The sequence below is a fragment of the Mytilus galloprovincialis genome, chromosome 2 (genome assembly GCF_965363235.1).
Source record: "Mytilus galloprovincialis chromosome 2, xbMytGall1.hap1.1, whole genome shotgun sequence".
Lineage (NCBI taxonomy): Eukaryota > Metazoa > Mollusca > Bivalvia > Mytilida > Mytilidae > Mytilus > Mytilus galloprovincialis.
In genome coordinates, this window is record NC_134839.1 from 1,474,149 (window position 1) to 1,496,958 (window position 22,810).

The 22,810-nt window shown below is 33.6% G+C and overlaps 1 protein-coding gene and 1 long non-coding RNA gene across 3 annotated transcripts; one reads left to right on the forward strand and one right to left on the reverse strand.

Moving 5' to 3' along the window:
• Nucleotides 1-1,232: 1,232 nt before the first annotated feature.
• LOC143062656 (uncharacterized) lies at nt 1,233-9,299 on the reverse strand. Of its 2 annotated transcripts, XM_076234343.1 has the most exons (6): nt 9,183-9,295; nt 6,875-7,252; nt 4,724-4,823; nt 3,684-3,824; nt 2,631-2,735; nt 1,233-1,483 (listed from the first exon to the last, which is right to left on the reverse strand). In XM_076234343.1, exons 1-6 carry the CDS (start codon nt 9,238-9,240, stop codon nt 1,324-1,326), a joined length of 942 nt encoding a protein of 313 aa, XP_076090458.1. In that variant the 5' UTR covers nt 9,241-9,295; the 3' UTR covers nt 1,233-1,323. The 2 variants fall into 2 exon arrangements, with proteins under 2 accessions (XP_076090458.1, XP_076090459.1); XM_076234344.1 differs by lacking the exon at nt 3,684-3,824 and having other exon boundaries at nt 9,183-9,299.
• Nucleotides 9,300-17,497: 8,198 nt separating this feature from the next.
• Nucleotides 17,498-17,970, forward strand: LOC143062070 (uncharacterized). Its single transcript, XR_012974526.1, has 2 exons — nt 17,498-17,685; nt 17,904-17,970. It is a non-coding gene; the product is annotated as an uncharacterized LOC143062070 (long non-coding RNA).
• The last annotated feature ends 4,840 nt before the right edge of the window (nt 17,971-22,810 follow it).

Here is a 22,810-nt window from a genome sequence, read left to right on the forward strand (position 1 = left end):
ACCTCTGCCCGCTAGACATGTACACCTTACAATAGTTCCATACAACAAATATAGTAGACCTATTGCATATAGTATGAGAAAAACAGACCAAAACACAAAAATTTAACTTTGACCACTGAACCATGAAAATGAGGTCAAGGTCACATGACATCTGGCCGCTAGACATGTACACCTTACAATCGTTCCATACAACAAATATAGTAGACCTATTGCATACAGTATGAGAAAAACAGACCAAAACACAAAAATTTAACTTTGACCATTGAACCATGAAAATGAGGTCAAGGTCACATGACATCTGCCAGTTGGACATGTACACCTTACAATCGTTCCATACAACAAATATAGTAGACCTATTGCATATAGTATGAGAAAAACAGACCAAAACACAAAAATTTAACTATAACCACTGAACCATGAAAATGAGGTCAAGGTCAGATGACACCTGCCAGTTGGACATGTACACCTTACAGTCCTTCCATACACTGAATATACTAGCCCTATTGCTTATAGTATCTGAGATAGGGACTTGACCACCAAAACTTAACCTTGTTCACTGATCCATGAAATGAGGTCGAGGTCAAGTGAAAACTGTCTGACAGACATGAGAACCTTGCAAGGTACGCACATATCAAATATAGTTATCCTATTACTTATAATAAGAGAGAATTCAACATTACAAAAAATTTGAACTTTTTTTTCAAGTGGTCACTGAACCATGAAAATGAGGTCAAGGACATTGGACATGTGACTGACGGAAACTTCGTAACATGAGGCATCTATATACAAAGTATGAAGCATCCAGGTCTTCCACCTTCTAAAATATAAAGCTTTTAAGAAGTTAGCTAACGCCGCCGCCGTAGCCGCCGCCGCCGCCGGATCACTATCCCTATGTCGAGCTTTCTGCAACAAAAGTTGCAGGCTCGACAAAAACTGATTAATAGTGCCGGGTACAATTCCATGCCACAGAAATCATTTTGACAGAGTTTGCAAAATCTTTTTTTCCCTGGTGGTCCTTGGAGAATATCTTCAGGTTCTCACTATTATTAGTAGTTCTATTGAAAAATACTGACATGGTGTCAGTCCTATGGCAAGTTTTGGTGGTAAAATCCTGAGGACCATCACTTTTCGAGAACTCTATTTTTACTCTTTGAACGGAAAAATCGCCTGTGTAGCATCATGCAAAATCATGTGAACGGAAGATAGTCATGATCAACTTTTCGACACAAGACTAACTTTTAACATCAATTTATTACGATCATTATAACAAGTGTACATAATAATATAACAAGTAAACATTGTATACAATAATTGTTTGCCATGTCAGTCATCGTCTTCATCTTCTTGGTCAGTGATGATCGGTGAGGCTACAGGTGAATCAATATGAGAATTATTTCTGGCTTTCTCTGGAGTCCTTAAATTTTCAATGTGCTTCGCAGCCGTCATCTTTACAGGTGTTGAAGTCATGCTGATTTTAGATGCGCTAAAAAAAGAAGATTTTTTAATAAAAACAATTATCAAATTTACAAAAGATTGTTTTCATAAGGGATGATATTTCATTTTGTTGGTGATTATATTTTGTTTCGCTTTTTCTTTATATGCATCTTGTAGTTTATTTCTACTGACTTGAAAACAGATCGCTGAAGGTGTCTGCTGTTTATTTGTGGAAAAGATTTCTTTGATGCAATCAGAATACATTTGGAATCATTAAAACTGGTTATTATGATTATTCACTGCAAAGAAGTAAGGTTTACAGTTTAATGAAAACTAAAAAGTTACAATACGTGGTCAGAAAATTTAAAAAAAAGCTTGGTTCACATTGATGAGTCATTGATGATTTACCATGGAAACGGTCTATGACGAAATTAGTCCTTTTCGTAAAATTAAGAAATGTTCTTGTATTTTATCATTTTGGACGATAAAAAACTGATACAATCCATGATTTATTCTTTTTCTTTAAATAATGCATGCTAATGCGTCATTTTTTACGTTGCTTGTTGATTTCTCATATATAACTTGCTTGAATGCTTTCAAAAGACATAACATTATCATGATTGCAGCTACCTTTGTTTTTGAAAAAAACTCACGGTTTTGCCTATTGAAAAGCAATTACATTACGTACACAATATTTTGTAAAGTAGATGTAGCAATATACATGCAAGACATAAGAAACACCGGAGAGTACATAGCGAGTGTGTACGTATCGAAAGTTAAAATATATTCTGACAAATAATTCTTAAACAATAAATACATTTCGTGCGTCCGAAACGTGTTCTAGAAATACCTTCTACAGGGGGAACACTCAAACCTTAACATAAACAAATTAATCCAAACCGAGGTTAACATTGTCAAAGGGAGTTGGAACCGAAACAATGTCTTCATTTTTAGACGTTATAACGACTCGTCATGGAGCATACACAGACAGTTTCTGTTGGTTATGACATTGAAAACAGTATTGTATTTCCTATTGTTATTAGTCTTTAACTCCTCTTGTTTAATTCTTTTCGGAAGTTCTTAAATAAAAAGGGGACCAAAGAATAAGGACACATTTCGTATCATGGCCTTGTTCTTCATGTAGCAGTTCTTATAATACTGGTTTGTACTAATTACATAAATATAAATATAAATACCTTTTCTTTAGAGGTTGCATACGTTCTATATCAGATATATCAAAAATTTCCTCTTCCGAACTAGACTCTTGGGAGCATACCGAAAAATTGTTTGACTGGTCCATGCTAGAAAAATAAAATATATCCATGTACATATCCTTTGATTTAAAAAAAAAAGCACAACAAAGAATTGATTTATCATGGAACTTTATTAAACAAGAAGGAAACATCGTAAATTTTGTTGAAAAAATGACAATAGAACATTTCATCAAGCTCATTTTAAGGCATAGATTTATCAAATTTTCATATTTGTATAGATTTATAGAGAGATATAAACATCTTGTAGATGAAACCAAGTCCCAAAAAATAAAATGTGAACTTATTGATAAAGTTTTGATGACCGAAGGTCGATCGTCAGTGCGATATGGAAGCATCGGCTTTTTTTTCGTTTTAATTTTCATTCAAAATGGGAAATAGCAACAAAAAAATGAGAGATTAGATTTAGTTTATTTTCTTGCAAGAGCTTTACTGTGACACAGAACAAAAAAGTTACTATAATTTTAACAAATTTGACCTCAGTTGAGACCCACGGAAATCAAATCGGGAATATGGATAATCGGGATTACTGGTCTGACAAACATTTTTTTTTGTGCCCCATTTATGTGCATTATGTTTTCTGGTCTGTTCCTCCGTGTGTCCGGTCGTCCGTCCTGCTTCAGGTTAAAGTTTTGTCCCGATTCAGGTTAAAGGTTTTAGTCGAGGTAGTTTTTGATGAAGTTGAAGTCTAATCAACTAAGTAAGCATGTTCCCTGTGATATTATCTTTCTAATTTTAATGCCAATTAGAGATTTTTCCCTATTTTCACGGTCCACTGAACATAGAAAATTATAGTGCGGATGGGGCATACGTGTACTATGGACTAATTCTTGTTTAAATCTTGATTGCACCAGCATCAATAAATGTTTTTGTTAAAGAAACGAGCATAAAGTATTTCAATTTTAAAATTTTGACGATTTCGAAGCAAAAACTTATAAGGAAGATGACACAACTGTCACACTATATTTTGATACGTACACACTAACTATATACTCCCCCGGTTTCTTAGATCTTGTATTATGAAGTTGAGACAGACGTACATATACTGGTTCTTTCTTTTGATACCCATTCCCTAGAGTACACAGGCTCAAGTTGTTCAGGTCTACACAATAGTTTCGTCTGCAAATGCAAAACAAAATTCGCATATTTAGTTAATATTATAGTTTGAGGGGCATTTATTTTTATTTTATAACTAGTAACTTTGTATAGAAGTAAGTTTTCGAGATAAAAATGAAAACGAAACGTTTCCGGTTGGGTTATGAACTTATCTCGCCTTTATCATTATTGATGATAAATGATAGGAAAATGACCATTCTCGGACTATAGCCGCACCATTGGATCTTCTTGAAATTGAATTTTTATGATACGCTCACATTAGTGTTCACAGTAAAGAGCTACTCAGCTTTTGCTTCGATTCTTGATGCTTTTGAAATACATTAAGGAACGATTAATTTAACTTCAAACATTTATTGATGCAGGATCTGTTAAGTTTTGTTTTTCATTTTGAGTGTCCGACAAGTATTCCTAGGAGCCAATTTAATATCTAGGGGTCAACTGAGGTCAAATTCGCAATTCTGTCACATACATAAATTTCAAAATATAAATTGCATGATCCAAGAGAGTCGAAAGAGACAAACTTTCACTTTTCTTTCATTTCTTTGCCAATTATCTTTCTATATGAGCACCCATTTATTCTACATCTTTTTTTATTTTTTGCCCATCTTCTGGTTTTTTGTTTCTTTTTTAGTCCATCTTCTCTTTTTTTTTCTCTCTCTTTTTGCATATAAATATCTATTATGGAAGCCCCCATTACAGTGCCCTTGCAATATCTTTCAATTTATAAATCTACAGTGGAAAAAAAACATAATTTCATAAAAATAAAAACCTCGATTCAAATAGGATGTGGTTTTACTAATTTTAGCTTTTTCACAATTTGTTTTTATTCTACTATTTTTTTTTTTATATATATAATTTACTTAATGTGAAAAGTCATAATTTTAGAGAGAAAAAAAACTGACCTTCGGTTCTTCTGAATATAATTGTAAGTGATTAAACTTAACACCACTGCTGCTACAGAAATAGTAGACCCTACTGCCATTCCAAGCCAAAGACTATGATCTGAAATAAAATTAGTATCAGTTTTATTTCTCACCAGGAAAAATATCCGAATCTGGAAAGGCAATTAAGCTACACGGTTACACAATATGAAGGCATGCACTGTATTCAGTCAAGAGTATTTTAAAAAAAGAGAACTTATAATAATGCGCAATTTTCTAAATAATGTCAAACCTGATGACGTCACATATGAAGAAAAAACAGTTCTGCAAATCGTTGAAAAGGAAGGATATACTTAGTTCTAAAAATCATTATAGAAAGAGATTCCACAACTATAACTCATGTATTACGATATTTCTCCACCTCTCAACAATTAAATTTTGTTAATTTTAAAGCTAGGCAAGCCTCGCGCTTTAAATATTTAACTTTCTCAGTGGAGAGACGCATTTGATGCAGTTGTGGAATCTATATAATTATACATTTCAACCCTGACAGTAACTGTAGATATTTATAGTTTTTATACCCCTGTATATTTGTTCTTTCTAGATGTTTAAAAAAAAGTCCAATCATTTATTGTCAGGCAACTCTTTTTTGTTTTATTGGAGAACCAAGTCGTTTGTTAAAGTTGACGCTGGCTTTAGGATACATAATCTATACTCAGAGCGAATCGAGTTGTCTTTCTTTTTATACAGACACTGTAAAATGATATCTTATATTCATGACTGCATGCACTTGCAATAGCAATGTTTAAACTTTTATCAATGGATAGTCTTAGATGCATGGTTTTTTTCATTAGTTGTTAGTGGCTTTGAACTAGCTGTCAGATAACTGCGAGTACTCTCAGATCTGTTCATTGTGTCTTTTTTTTGTCTGAATGTACAAGTACCCGTCCACGTCCACTTGTATTTTTGTACATCTGATGAGTTAAGCCTTTTTCAACTGGTTTTTATAGTTCGTTCTAATGTTGTACTGTTATACCACTGTCCCAGGTTTTGGGGAGGGTTGGGATCCCGCTAACATGTTTAACCCCGCCACATTATTTATGTATGTGCCTGTCCCAAGTCAGGAGCCTGTAATTCAGTGGTTGTCGTTTGTTTATGTGTTACATATTAGTTTTTCTTTTTCTTTTTATATATAAATAAGGCCGTTTAATAGTTTTCTCGTTTGAATTGTTTTACATTGTCATATCGGGGCCTTTTATATCTGACTATGCGGTATCGGCTCATTGTTGAAGGCTGTACGGTGACCTATAGTTGTTAATGTCTGTGTCATTTTGGTCTCTTGTGGACAGTTGTCTCATTGTCAATCATACCACATCTTCTTTTTTTATATATATGACAGGTATTATATATATTACGTTTAAAATAAATACTAGGTTAACATTCAAATGTTTCTTTTTGCAGTTTTATATGATCTTAATAAATCTACTGAAAGAATAAAATTGAGAATGGAAATAGGGAATGTGCCAAAGAGACAACAACCCGACCATAGAGCAGACAACAGCAGAAGGTCACCAACAGGTCTTCAATGCAACGAGAAATTCTCGCACCCGGAGGCGTCCTTCAGCTGGCCCCTAAACAAATATATACTGGTTCAGTGATAATGAACACCATACTAAACTGCATTCAACTTGTCACTCTAATCTCAATCCTTGCTCTAACAGAAGATTATAAAGACTTCGATAATATACGGTTTTGCATTGATGCTGATTATAATTCAATTAGAATAAACAATAAGAAATAGATAAATTTGGTGTATTTACTGTCTTCTGATTGGTTAAAAGAATTAGCTTTATTTTCAATGTTATCAATTTTTATGGAGACACGCCCACTCTAACGTTGTGTATTCATACGCAAACATCTGTGTACCTTGTTATTCGTATTAATATAATCTTTGAGCCTTATTTTTGATAGAAATTTATTTAAATAAAATACAAACATATTGGGACAAAAAGGTTTGAATACTAACTAATGGGCTAGCGTTGTTGCAAATTCAGTAGACAGCAAATAATCATATAGAAATAATGAGTATTTAAAACATTAAGCTATAAACCCTGAAAGTTATAATAATTTTAGAATTGGAAAATCAAAAAGTTTCAAAGAAAGAAATTTTACCGTATAGAAAACGTCTTAAGTTGGATGGTTTCTCAGGAGTTGAACTGGTTGTATTAATTTTGTCTGCCGAAAGGCTCTCATCTTTTCTGTGCCTGTGTTTGTCTTTCTCAGAATGCACTCTCTGGTCACGTAGCTTGATTTTTTCTTTAAATAAATGTATTAATTCCATTCGTTTTCGATGGTGATCTTCATATAATTTATTTGGGTTAAGCATTTCCTTTGGTCTGTTTTCAGTATCAGCCCGTATCCAGTTTCCCGGATGTCTAGTATCATCGTCTTGTTTCTCAATACTGCCTGGCGGTTCACCCAAGTGTCCGAAAGGATCATTTATTTGTCCAATTATTTGATCGTCGCTTTCTGGTACATTCCTAAATCGCCCTTAAAGTATATGAGAAAAAAAATGTCTAAATGGTATCATCATTTTCGTTTGGAAAATTATTTAAGGAATGATTGTAATATTTTTTTGTCTATGATGAAGTAACATAAAAAATGCATATTGAATAACCCGCGTACATTCATTATGATTTAATTCTTAATTCCGGAGTAAATCATGAAAAAACATTGATGACGTCACGACCACATGACAAAATTATGTCTATGAGCTGATAGACAAAACACTGTCAGACAATCAGAAGACACGTTACATCCAAAATTAAATTATTTAGATTTATACTTCAAGTTGACTCTTCCATATCTGACCCGTCATTTTCCCAATATCTTGATATTCGCAGAGGGCAAACCGACATTAAGCAAAACTTCCGATATCTTTGAATAGGAGTAACAGGAATTTGAAATTTAAAGAAACTAAAACAATTTAGTATTGAGGAATTAATAAGGTTTCGTAGTATACTAAGTATAAGCTGTGTAATTTCCTGTATTTTTTACTATCAATGCTCAACCACACGATAGTCCAGATACAGGCTGCTTCCTGAAGTATCAGGATTGCCATTGGATGTTTGATGTGTACTGATTGATATTTAAGTCTTGTACACATGATTTTTTGCATTAGTTGTTTTAGTCTTAGAACTAGCTGTTAGCCTGTCAGTAATTGCGAGTACTCTGAGATCTGTTCTAACTAAGTTAACTTCTTTTTGCTTTTGAGACGCCGTCTACTTTGTGTTTTTTTGGTAGATGTATAAATTTCTATTTGTATCCGTCTGATGAGTAAACCCAAATTGGCCCCAACTTAATCCATTTTCAACTGATTTTTATAGTTTGTTCTTATGTTGTATTGATACATCACTGTCCCAGAAAAGAGGGAAAGGTTCAGCGTTTTCACAAACATTAAGTTCCACTATCTAAGTGACAGGAGCCTGAAATTCTGACGTGTATATATACGTAATAACGTATGAACTTTTTGAAACTTAGCAATTATTTGTAAATCTTTTTTCGACTAATCACTTATGGTTTTTAAAAGCACATCTTGTAAGGGAGCTACCATTTGATTTTTATGGGGGTGGGGGTGGGGGGGGGTGGGGGGCTAGGATGAAATTTGAAAAAAATAGGCAGGACAGGAGTTTTGAGTAAAAAAAAAGGCAGGATGAGACACTTACAAAAAAAAAAGTCAGGACAACAATTTGGGTAAAAAAAGGTTAGGATAAACTAAAAAAAAAAAGGCAGGACCGAACAGAGTGAAAAATAAAAAGGCAGGACAGAGATTACAGCTAAAAAAAAAATGCAGGACAAAATTTTTCATCCTAGCCCCCATAAAAATCAAATGGTAGCTCCCTAAGACTTGTAATTTTTCTTCTTTTTGAAAATCCGTCGTGTCCTTGACACCAAGGAACTCTCACAGTCTCTGATATACATGAAATTGTTTATATACTGCAGCTGTGCTATTTGAGCAGTCAAATTGCATTGACCGTATATTCATATGTGATATACAGTCACTGACCGTATATCGCCTTGTTTATGACGTTGACAATGTGTTTCCGTAGAGTTTTATTTATGACGTCAATAAAACATACAGGTTCGCGGCAATTTTACGTTGTCCGCTCACAATTAAAGAATGACGGTTTTTACCCTAAATACTTCATTTTGAACAGTTATAAGAGTTGCAGTATATAAAGAATAACCATACATTGTCTCGAAATATCAATCTGTTATTTGTACTCGGCTCGAAACAGGTAGAAATGCTCGGCACAGCCTCGCTTTCTACCTGTTTCTAAGCCTTGTACAAATAACATTGATATTTCGAGACAATGTATGGTTATTCTATATATATGTTATAAAATAATGATACAATAAAGAGCACATCGGTCCAATTAATCTACAACAGTCAAGACCAGATTTACTTCACACTTCCTACCCTCTGTACATAATACAACTTCAATGATAACTATCGCGAATGCTTTCCATAAATACATTGTTTTTCACAGTAGGACATTTTTGTTGACGTTCCAAAATATGTATGACGTCACTCGATGACTTAGATAAAGATACGAAATCGGGTCGACTGTGTATGTTTTCCGGGAAAATGTTTACTCAAGTGATTTTGTGAAATGATGATTGCGATATTGACCATTTTTGGCCTAAAAATTAACACGAAAAAGGTGAAATTGATATGAATATTATGTATATGTTTTTGCAAAGTGAAACTACGATATAGTAATTTTTTATGGAGATAATAACTTAAATTCCTAGTTTTCTACCAACATTGACAAAATGGCCTTTCTATTCACGCTGTCGCATATTTTTGGATTGGAAATTATGCCGATAACATACAAATACCACAAAGATATTTACATGGCAGATGTAAACGTAGATTGTTTAGTTGGTACATGCGTGAGCTCTATTTGGCTGGTCCCAAAACCGGTTGAAAATTGACGTGAATTACCTTTTCCGTCCCACTTACTATCTATTGGGTGTTAGGTATGGTGCTTGGATAGGTAACTTTTTCCAACTCCAAGATGTATGATAAGGTCGAGAAATTGGACATAGATGACAAGATTGATGATTGAATCAAGTAGACTTTTCTGTAGGCCTATCTGAAACTTCTAGTAATCATGTCGATTTTCTCTGCCGGTCACAGATACGATTAAATGCATTATATATAGATTATTATCAAATCTTTTCATTTCTCGGCGGTGAAGTAGAGTAAGCATAAAAGTATATATATATATATGTAGATCTATGTAGATTCAAGTTTTTCAAATGTTACATGGGGTATTCTATTAGTCGACATCCTCCTATCCTCCGGCCACCTAAACCACAAAAATGTGGAAACGCCTTCATTGAGTGCGCTTTGTGATATTAAAAATATACAAAATAGTGTTTTATTCTTCAATTTAATTCTTTACATTGCCAAAACATATAATGATTATTAATACGACTAGAAAACACCCGTGATATCGCGGGTCCGTGATTGAATTCTAGTATATAACTATGCGTAAGCCTTATTTTAGTATTGGTATTGTTATCTGATAAAGCCGTTCCGATTATAAGATGAACAGTTTTCTCTACTTTCAAAATCTTTCTGTTTGAACCCGTCGACCTGGAACTTATAAATTATTGGTAATATCAATTATTTGGAAATCAAAAGGGCCTGGAATGGGGTATTTTTTAATCAACAGCATTGTCCTATATTAGTTATAAATAAAGTTGAATTCTTTGATTCGCTGTTATACGTAATGCTGGCTAACAAATTGAAAACTGTACCTATACGCCTTATTTTAAGTCCAGATTTTTAGTATTCGAATTGTCATCTTAGAAAGTCATACTGATTAAAATACTACAATAGGGAACAATGTGACATTGACAATGCTTGAATTTAGTAGTGTCAACCCTGTGATTATGACCCATGTATATAGCAAAATCCTAAATAAACCGTTTGGTGGTGCGCCTGTAAGATGCGGAACGTACAGATCAGGTAATAGGTAACAGGTGAATATATATACTATTGGTGTCGGGTATCGGATTGGACCCGGAAATTGTTAATTATTGGCAATATTGATTATGTGGAAAACATAAGGGTCTGGGGTGATGTAATTTTTAATCAACACCATTGTCCTATATTCAATTCAATTCAAATTCAATTCAAATCTTTATTGCCATAAAACTACATATTTATAGTATATGTGACACAACATAACAAAATTAAAATAGAAATAACAACAATATTTTAGCCATATACAAATGTGATTTCTTTGATTTGTCATTTTTACCCCATGACGGCTGACAAATTGGACCTCGTTATAGATACACTGAGGAAAACATGACAAATCGGGGAACATTCAAAAAATTGTTCAACCACAAAGTTTGTCAAAATATGTTTCCAAATAACATGGCATCTGTCAATGTTGCATGGTGCTGTTATGTATCGCACAAATAACATTTTTCACTTCTTCAATTTGAAAGATAATTTTTTTCACTTCTCCAAAGATGTAAAACTAAATAGCATCAACTAAGTAATAAAAATGACAATAATATAAAAGTTGTTTGTATGACTCTTTTATGTTGTCTTTTTCAGTAGCGGGAAAGCTGACCATCATAATACCTATTGTATGTGTGCAAGCAGAAGCAATGTGTAAAAATGAGAAAACGCAGACGACACATGGTTAAACTGTATTGAATTTCTATTAAAAAATCAAATTCCATCTAAGGTGAGAGAAAAAATTATCTCTGCATATGTTGGTAGATCTACAACACACAAAATATTAAACTAAAATCTGTAGATTCTGTAATATTTTAGTATATGTATAAAATAGTGAGCGGAAATGGTGAATCTGTCACTGAGAAAACAACCTGACCAAAGAGCAGAAAACAGCCGAAGTCCACCATGGTCTCAGCAAGAAAATTCCGTACCCGGAGGTGAGCTTCAGCTGGCACTAGTACAAAATGTAAACTAGCTCAGTGATAATGTCACACTATATACAAATGAGTTTATTTAGATATTTAACAAAAATATTTTTGTCTTTTTATTTGAACACTTTGCTGTTTCAAAAGAAGACCCTAAACCAACCACAAAATAAGATATATATGTATAGTAAAACTAATTTGGTGATGATGTTACTATAAAACTATTGAGCCCTCATAGAATAGACGTATGACAAAATCTGTATCCAAAGTTACTGACGGACTGGAGTTGAATCTAACAATTGCACCCCTTGACTCTGGAGGGAGTGATGAACAGCAGTAACAAAATGATTCACTATGAATGCCATAAGTTCACATTTCGTTTTGAATTTTTTAAGAACCAAGAAATTAAAATTACACTTCCATCATTGGATAATGTACGCCACAGTGCCAATATAAAGAGATAATTTTCTTTAATTTTCTTAAAGATAATTCAAATTGTTGTACTTGTGTCTTAATATTGCATATAGGAATTAAGTAATTTATTTTGAAAGAGATTTAATCGGAAGTGTTTTCTGCTGTGCGGTTTCATGGATATCCTTTTTAAACAAATTACAGGTCGTGAAATATTTTCTTGTAAAATGAAGCTTTAATAATAGCGTAGAAAACTCAAAACAAACTGTGAAGAATTGAACAGATATATTTTTCTCTTAAAAAATATGCCTTAAGCATATTTTTCAGTTTTTGAAGAAGCCGTCGAGAAACCATGAAAAGATGTGAAGAATATTCTTGTCGCAACACTAGTCATGCACATGACAAGTTCCCGCCAAAATTTTGCCGCAGGGAGCAGATGGTGAATCGTTTTCCAAAAACAATCGAAGCTTTAAATCGGTGACATTCTTGTCAAAATAATTACCATAAAAGTCTCTACAGGAGTAAAGAAATACTGGAAACCTTAAGGTTGTTAAATTAAATACGCTTCAGGAGATCTTTTGTCAGTTAAAATACTGTTTTCTACTCCTATATGACACAACAAGCAACTGACATTGTATAGAAACTAGAAGGAAGCTTGCAGGAAGTCAGTTGTGAGAAATTCCCATATCAGTTCCTTTCAAAGTTGACTTTATGTCTACGATCAGACATTTGTATCTAATGCACCGTGCACTAAGGGTTAAAAAATCGAAATAATCTGAAGACGATTACCTAAACCAACATGCACACACTGCATGCAGTCGCACGGGCTGGACTATCTTCTGGTCATCAGCTATGGGCAATTTTGTTCCTTCGGATTAATTTCACTTCAAAATTATTTATTTAATATTTTAGTTAGGGACGATGTAGGATAAAAAAAAAACTTAAATTAAATAGTTTGGGGTTAAAGGGGGGGGGGGTGGTAACATTGCTGCAAGTTTTGTTAATCCAAAATCGATATTACATATATCTATATTGGTCAATCAATTGTTCCCAAATAAAATTAAGAAAGGGGGGTCAGTGAAAACAACTATACATATTGTGCAATCCCATTTTTTACAATTGCATGTATGTGTATATTGCTCTTAGTGAAAAATTGTTTTTCAACTCTGCACACTTTACCAATGGTATGCCTTTATATTCCACTTAATTTGTGTAGAGACAGTTTTAGTTTGCCTCAACCATATTTTTCTCTTTTTCCAAAAATCCAAAATTTGGAAACAAATTCGGTTATTTTAAAATTGATTATATTGAAACGATTCTCTGAAATATACATAATTACATATGACCTTATGGTTACCTTTTTGTGGACCAATGTCCCGTGTTGTCATGTGTTGTGTGGATATTACCCTGCGTTGTATTGGTGTTGTCTGAAGATATTGTCCCGTGAAAAGGTCATGATACGAAAAACATTTAATTTTATTATACCTTTCATATATTTTAAACAATTCTATTGGGTGAAACGTTTTCACGTGACATGGAATAATTCAGTTGTTTTTCATTTAATTGCAAGGAAGGATGAATAACCCTAAAAATTTCCACCAGCGGCGAATAACCTTTTGAGTTTGTTGATTTGTACTTGAGTTATCTCCCATGAAAATGACGTCATAGACGTAAATAAACAAAATGACAGCGTTCACGTTACACTGGAAGCACAGGCGCTTGGGTCTATGATACAGATTTTTTTTATTTTTTTTTTTTTTTCATTAAAATATTCAATTTTTTATATTTATAATACATATCTATCACTTCTGTGCATGTCTCACCTAGTTTCGAGTGATTTAAACGACCCAGAGAAAAAAAACCAATTTTACTATCCATACTAGTATGGATAGTAAAATTGGGTTTTTTCTCTAGTATGGATAGTAAAATTGGGTTTTTAAAATCAAATATAGGGGGAGTCCCTGGGGGTCATCCCCACCCCCTTCAATTTGAGAAAATGCTTTTATCTTGTAAACGGTCCAGATCCCCACCCCTAAACCATATATATTCTTGAATGGGACGATAAAACAAATCAAATAAAATTAAAGGGAAGTCCCCAAGAGTCATCCCCACCCCGATCAATTTGAGAATGTGCTATTATCTTGTAAATGGTCCAGATCCCCACCCCTAAACCATATATATACTTGTAGGGGATAATAAAACAAATGAAATGAAATAAAAGTGATGTCCTTAGGGGTTCACCCCACCCCCTCTCGTTTGAAAACTTGTAAACGGTCAACATCCCCACCCCTAAACCATATCTATTCTTGTATGGGACAATAAAACTAATCAAATGAAATTAAATGGAAGTTCCTGGGGGTCACCCCCACCCCGTTCAATTTGAGAATGTACTATTATCTTGTAAACGGTCCAGATCCCCACCCTTAAACCATATATATTCTTGAATTGGACGATAAAAGAAATCAAATGAAATTAATGGGAAGTCTCCTGGGGTCATCCCCACCCCGTTCAATTTGAGAATGTGCTATTATCTTGTAAACGGTCCAGATCCCCACCCCTAAACCATATATATTCTTGTAGGGGACAATAAAACAAATGAAATGAAATAAAAGGGAAGTCCCGAGGGAGTCACCCCACCCCCTCTTGTTTGAAAACTTGTAAACGTTCAACATCCCCACCCCTAAACCACATATATTCTTGTATGGGACACTAAAGCTAATTAAATGAAATTAAAGGGAAGTTCCTGGGGGTTGCCCCCACCCCGTTCAATTTGAGAATGTGCTATTATCTTGTAAAAAGTCCAGATCCCCACCCATAAACCATATTTATTCTTGTAGGGGACAATAAAACAAATGAAATGAAATAAAAAGGAAGTCCCGAGGGGGTCACCCCACTCCCTCTTGTTTGAAAACTTGTAAACGGTCAACATTCCCACCCCTAAACCACATATATTCTTGTATGGGACACTAAAGCTAATTAAATGAAATTAAAGGGAAGTTCCTGGGGGTTGCCCCCACCCCGTTTAATTTGAGAATGTGCTATTATCTTGTAAAAAGTCCAGATCCCCACCCATAAACCATATTTATTCTTGTAGGGGACAATAAAACAAATGAAATGAAATAAAAAGGAAGTCCCGAGGGGGTCACCCCACTCCCTCTTGTTTGAAAACTTGTAAACGGTCAACATTCCCACCCCTAAACCACATATATTCTTGTATGGGACAATAAAACAAATCAAATGAAATGTAGGTAAAGTCCCTGGGGGTCACCACCACCCCTCCTGTTTGAATACTTGTAAATGGTGGAGATCCCCACCCGTAAGCCATATTATATTCTTGTATTGGACAAAAAATCAAATCAAATGAACATGGGACCATATAAATGGCGAGTTATGGGAGCTTTGTTTTGGGAGACTTCGTAACAGCATCCTGTTACAATTACTTGTTTACCATGGGATTGTCAGTTTATTTTTGAGTTTTTAGTGCATCTATGTAGCAACATTCCAGCAGCACCTCCCGATACGATATGCCCGGGCTTGTATTTCCTATCATGATTTCCTTGATAGAGGATTGCTCCTCACAAGGAAGCTATTAAACAAAGAGTTTAAAATATTAAAGTTGAAATCATCCCTTTGTAAATTTTACGGACGCCATCACGAGTTGGTTGACCATTATCGAATAACCGTTTCACACATGATATCGGATATGTTCCTTAGGTCGTAACTACAATACCCTTCCCTTCACGAATGTGATCTACCGAATTAGACAATCGGATTTGTAATAACATAAGCAACACGACGGATGCCACATATGAAGCAGGATCTGCTTACCCTTCCAGACCACCTGAAATCACCCCCAGTTTTTAGTTGGGTTCGTGTTGCTAAGTCTTTAGTTTTCTATGTTGTGTCTTCTGTACTATTATTTGTCTGTTTGTCTTTTTTATATTTAGCCATGACGTTGTCAGTTTATTTTCTATCTATGAGTTTATGAGTTTGAATATCCTCTAGTATCTTTCGTCCCTCTTTTTTAATTGTTATCTTTCGACTCTTTAATTATAACAACATCATCTGTTAAATACATTTATTAAAAAGTCTAAATCCTGAACTAATTCAGAAGGCATAACAATTTAATTGAAAAAGTCGGAGGGCAGTATGTCCTTGAAAATGCATGAATATTTTACATTAACTTTTGTTTTATGATTTATATATATGAAGGACTCATATCATTATGGGGTCCAGATCTATGGTAAATATGACGTCATGCCAGCCCAAATCTATGGCAGATATTTTAGAATACTAATCTATGACAAATTGTTTTCCTATCTATGACGGATTTATGTTATTTCCAAATATATGGCAGATTTTCTGCAAATGGAGCACAAGTCAAGTTAATTCATATCTGACAAAACTTTTAACAGAAGTACAGATATTCAGCATAAACAAAGCTAAAATTGCGAAGGATTATTTGATCTAATAGAATGGATGGATAGTCCATAATATAGCTGAAAATGCTGTAGATTAAATTTTAAGAGTATCTTAAGCTAAAAAAAAATGGCATTTCCTGCTCCTCATGTTGCACACGTCACTCTTTCATAAGGTAACGAAACTACCGGTAGTATGTAAAAGACAGTCTAAGAAAACATAATAGGTGTTCAACCACGAAAGAATATCCATAACCATTGGTGAAGTGAACTTTCCGTAGTGGTTAACCAAATTTATAGATGGCGACCATAACATTTTCTACGTGAGGAAGTGATACACACTGCTACACACTTTATGAGTGAAATGATGTGCCCAGGGAAAATAAGCATTTCCTATTCTATGCATGGAACCTTGTTAATAACCTTGTTATTTAATCAACTAGTCATGAGGTACAGCTACTTTATTTTAAGCAATCTTTTTGTACATGTCTAAAGTTGCATCTCAAATGTACATCTGTAAAGCTGTGTATAAACTGTGCATGTGTAAAGCTGTGTATAAACTGCACATTTGTGAAGCTGTATATAAACTACATCTGAAAAGCTGTGTATAATCTGTACATATGTAAAGCTGTGTATAAACTACACCGGTAAAGCTGTATATACTATGTACATCTGTAAAGCTGTGTATAATCTGTCTATCTGTAAATCTGTGTACAATCTGTAAAGCTGTGTATAGACTGTACGTCTGTAAATCTGTGTATAAACAGTACAGCTGTAAAGCTGTGTATAAACTGCACATCTGTGAAGCTGTGTATAAACTGTACATTTGAAAAGCTGTGTATAATCTGTACATATGTTAAGCTTTGTATAATCTGTAAAGCTGCATATAATATGTACATCTGTAAAGTTGTGTATAAACTGTACAGCTGTAAAGCTGTGTATAAACTACATCTATAAAGCTGTGGATCAACTACATCTGTTAACTGTGAATATTCTGTTCCACATTTAATGTGTATTACATGTTTTCATTTTTATCCGGAACAAATTGAACTGGACCGTTTCCTTAAATCACCGCATTTATCGACCACCTTTAATTTATGTGACACCGTCCGCATCAATATTTCAACGCATGGAAAATGGACGACTTTTCTACTTTCTGAGGAAATCGAGACATACCACTGTCAAGTACGTTTGATTCATTCATAAACTATGATAAATTATTCTGTTTAACTCCGATATTTTTAGATAAGTGATTTATAAATACATACGAACTGTAAGTTATTTATTTCCGAGAAATGAACTGTAAATTCTACTTTCGTTTTTGACACGTTTAATAATCTTGTATTTAACTTTCATATTTAATTCGTACACATTGTAAAATATTGTATTTTTATTTCTTTCAGTTTACCAATCTACTGACTACTTGTAACCTTTCTGGTGGAATATATTAATTACAATTTATCAAAACAAGTTGTGTTCGTTATATATTCATCGAGATTGCGATTGCAGTCACCTGGTTAAACTAGTTGAGTCCGGCTCAGCATAGTGAATAATCTGTATATCTGTAAAGCTGTGAACAATCTGTACATCTGTAAAGGTGTGTATAAACTGTACATCTGTAAAGCTGCATATAATATGTACATCTGTAAAGTTGTGTATAAACTGTACAGCTGTAAAGCTGTGTATAAACTACATCTGTTAAGCTGTGTATAAATTACATCTGTTAACTGTGAATAATCTGTATATCTGTAAAGCTGTGAACAATCTGTACATCTGTAAAGGTGTGTATAAACTGTACATCTGTAAAGCTGTGTGCAATTACATCTGTGAAGCTAGGTATAATCTGTATATATGTTAAGCTTTGTACATCTATAAAGCTGTTTATAGACAGTAAAGCTGTGTATAAACTGAACATTTTTAAAGATGTGTATAATCTTTACATCTTTAAAGCTGTGTATAATCTGTTCATCTGTAAAGCTGTATATAAACTGTACAGCTGCTGTGTAGTAACAGTACAGCTGTAAAGCTGTGTATAAACTGCACATTTGTGAAGCTGTGTATAATCTGTACATATGTAAAGCTGTGTATAAACTGTACACCGGTAAAGCTGTGTATAATCTGTAAAGCTGTATATACTATGTACATCTGTAAAGCTGTGTACAAACTGTACAGCTGTAAAGCTGTGTATAAACTGTACATCTGTGAAGCTGTGTATAATCTGTCTTTTTGTAAAGCTGTGTACAATCTGTACATTTGTAAATTTGTATATAGACTGTACATCTGTAAATCTGTGTATAAACAGTACAGCTGTAAAGCTGTGTATAAACAACATATTTGAAGCTGTGTATAATCTGTATATCTGTAAAGCTGTGTATCTGTACATCTGTAGAGCTGTGTATAAACTGGTCATATGTAAAGCTGTGGATAAACTACATCTGTGAAGCTGTGTATAATCTGTATATCTGTAAAGCTGTGTATAAACTCTACATCTGTAAAGCTGTGGATAAACTACATCTGTGAAGCTGTGTATAATCTGTATGTATGTAAAGCTGTGTACAATCTGTACATCTGTAAAGCTGTTTATATAGACAGTACAGCTGTAGACTTGTGTATAAACTGTCCAGTTGTGTAAAGCTGTGTATAAACTACATCAGTAAAGCTGTGTATAATCTGTACATCTTTAAAACTGTGTATAAACTACATCTGTAAAGCTGTGTATAAACTACATCTGTGAAGCTGTGTATAATCTGTATATATGTAAAGCTGTGAACAATTTGTACATCTGTAAAGGTGTGTATAAACTGTACATCTGTAAAGCTGTGTACAATAACATCTGTGAAGCTAGGTATAATCTGTATATATGTTAAGCTGTGTACAATCTGTACATCTGTAAAGCTGTTTATAGACAGTAAATCTGTGTATAAACTGTCCAGCTGTGTAAAGCTGTGTATAAACTGTACATATGTAAAGCTGTGTATAATCTGTACATCTTTAAAACCGTGTTTAAACTATACATGTTTTAAGCTGTGTATAAACTGTGCATCCGTTAAGCTGTGTATAATCTGTATATCTGTAAAGCTTGATATAATATGTACATCTGTAAAGCTGTATATAATATGTACATCTGTAGACCTGTATATAAAGTGTATATCTGCAAAGCTGTGTATAGACTGTAATCTGTAAAGCTGTGTATAATCTATACATCTGTAAAGCTGTGTATAATCTATACATCTGTAAAGCTGTGTATAATCAGTTAAGCTGTGTATAAACGGTACATTTGCAGGGCCGTAAATTACATAGAGGCATGTAGGCAGTTGCCTCCTATTGTGGGCTCACTGACAAAAAAAATAATAAATGGAGAAAAAAAAACACTGAAAAGAAAAAAAATGGTTAAGATCATGCATAATTTTTATAGCACTGGTTATAGTTAAAACAACAAGGTGATTAATCATAATTTCATGCAGGTGTGTTCAATATTTGGATCTGAACGGTCGGTACCCAACTCAACTCCTTTGCATACATAACATTTTCCCACCAAAAACTATTGCATCTGCATACATAGAAGTGACAATGTTGGCAATATTAAATGCATAGTGCTAAAAAGATGGGATTTGTGCAGTCAGAACAAATCACCTTAGCATTTGACAAAGCCAGAATAAATTTTTTTGGTGTATACAAACAATGTTACGTTTTAATAATTTGAACTTGATAGATAAAATTATGAGTTATTGAGTATGCATTTTAATTTTAAGGTTTGAAAATTGTGTCTTTGAAACGAAGTCAAAAGTACTTCGATTTGGACAACCAAATAAGCCGAATGAACCACAAAAAATTACCAACTTCAGGGGCTTTCATTTTAAGTCTTAAAACTTAAATAAAAATATCTTGTAAAGAGTCATAAAGCAGGATATAGCGAAAACAAATCTTACTCTACCGGGACACGTAATCTAACTCTGGTTTAGAACTATTTTTAATATATTCCAGGCGCATATTTATTGAAATGTAACAATAAATTAACAAGTCTTGTATTCTTGGGAGGAACATTGTATACAAGGAAAAGGCCTGAAAAAATATCCTTTTCTGCAGGGAATGGGTCCAAATATTTTTTGCCTCGCTCCGGTCTGCGATAATAAACTGCCTCCCCTTACAGGGCAGGTAATTTACGGCCCTGATTTGTAAAACTGTGTTTAAACTATACATCTGTTTAGCTGTGTATTAACTGCGAATCCGTTAAGCTGTGTTTAATACGTTCATCTGTAAAGTTGTGTATAATCTGTACATCTTTAAAGCTGTGTATAATCTGTTCATCTGTAAAGCTGTGTATAAACTGTACATCTGTAAAGCCGTGTTTAAACTGTGCATCGTTAAGCTGTGTATAATCTGTACATCTTTAAAGCTGTGTATAATCTGTTCATCTGTAAAGCTGTGTATAAACTGTACATCTGTAAAACCGTGTTTAAATTATACATCTTTTAAGCTGTGTAAAAACTGTGCATCCTTTAAGCTGTGTATAATCTGTATATCTGTTAAGCTGTGTATAATCTGTACATCTGTAAAGCTGCATATAATATGTACATCTGTAAAACTGTATATAAAGTGTACATCTGCAAAGCTGTGTATAGACTGTACACCTGTAAAGCTGTGTATAATCTATACATCTGTAAAGCTGTGTATAAACGGTACATTTGTAAAGCTGTGTTTAAACTATACATCTGTTAAGCTGTGTATAAACTGTGCATCTTTAAAGTTTATATATCATTGGCGGATCCAGGGAGGGGGTCCGGGGGTTGGAACCCTCATTTTTTTTAGCCGATCAGTGAATTTGAATAGGGACAAAAAGTTGGATCCCCCACCCTTTGTCCTGGGTTGTTGCCCCCCCCCCCCCCCCCTAAAAAATGGCTGGATCCGCCCTGTATATGTAAAGCTGTGTATAATCTGTACATCTGTAAAGCTGTGTATAAACTATACAACTGTAAAGTTGTATATAAACTGTACATCTATGTTTACAATCTATAAGTCTCTTAACAAATCAAAATACAGTATGTATGAAATTAATTAAACAGTTAGCATGCGATTTCCTTCGTCATTTTGAACGGTATTTGAACATACGTATGTGTTCCGCCAGTGTTAGCGACAGCCCAGCATTTTAAGACGGTATTTAGTTGTTACGTTACAGTTAAAATATGCAATCTCAAAATCTGCCATAGATTTTGAGAAAATAAAAAAAAATCATGAATTTATAATTTTGTTTGTGACGTCAATTTTGTCACAGATTTTAAATCAGTCATATTTTTTTTTTTTTTTATCTATTTTTCCATTTATGTTTGTGTAAAGAAAATTCATGATTTTCGAGTAAAGTTTATACGACATATACAATATATCACTCTGATGCTACTTTAAAAAAAATACATTAATTGTACCCGTATATCTGAACTGTTCACTCCGTGTAAATTCTGACTGCAGTTTCTGCATTGTGCATACGCGTGTAAATAACTGTTACTTTCCTAATGTTTAATTTTAGTGTCTTTAATAAATTACAGGCTTCAAAATACAAACACATGCGTGAAAATATTACTAACAAGTTCTTTTGTTATTGCAAGTGTTCTGTGTATTCTAAGGTCAACCTATGTATTTTGGGTGTAAATTGAGAACGCTGTAGAAATTATAGCTTCCAAATGCATTTTATAAAAATATTGGATATTCTTTTAAAATAATATTCTTATCTTTGATCAGTGTAGATTAAAAAATAACAGGTGAAAAGTGCCAAGGTAAGTAGTAGAAATTATCATTCAAGATTATTCTATAGTAGAATAAAATCAGAGTTATACCTGCATATATATAACATACAAAAATTGTAAACTGATTGAAGAAAAAAAATGAAAAAGTTTTAAAAAACGCCAAAGCCGTTATGAACATGGAGTAATTCAGATATTATTCGCATATTTTTGCACAAAAAACTCACAATAGAAACGGACAAATGAAAACAGTAACGTACTTTTCATATAGATCTATAGACACGGTTGAAAGTAATACTATAGTAAGTGTGAAGTCAATCTAACTGTGACCTGTCATGAATTGCAACTTCAGTGGTCAATGAGTGAAGATATTTGCCTACATTTTAATGTTTTAATGTAGTATGACTTTCAGGATTACAGAAATACGAAGATCGATGATGATATTTAGGATTTCTAACATTTGGTAGCCATATTTATATTGCGTGGTACTTTAAATTGATTTATTTTGTTTTTGCTAAATAGGCTATTGTTTACGAAATATTCATTGATAATTGTATAAATTTTTTATTTATCTA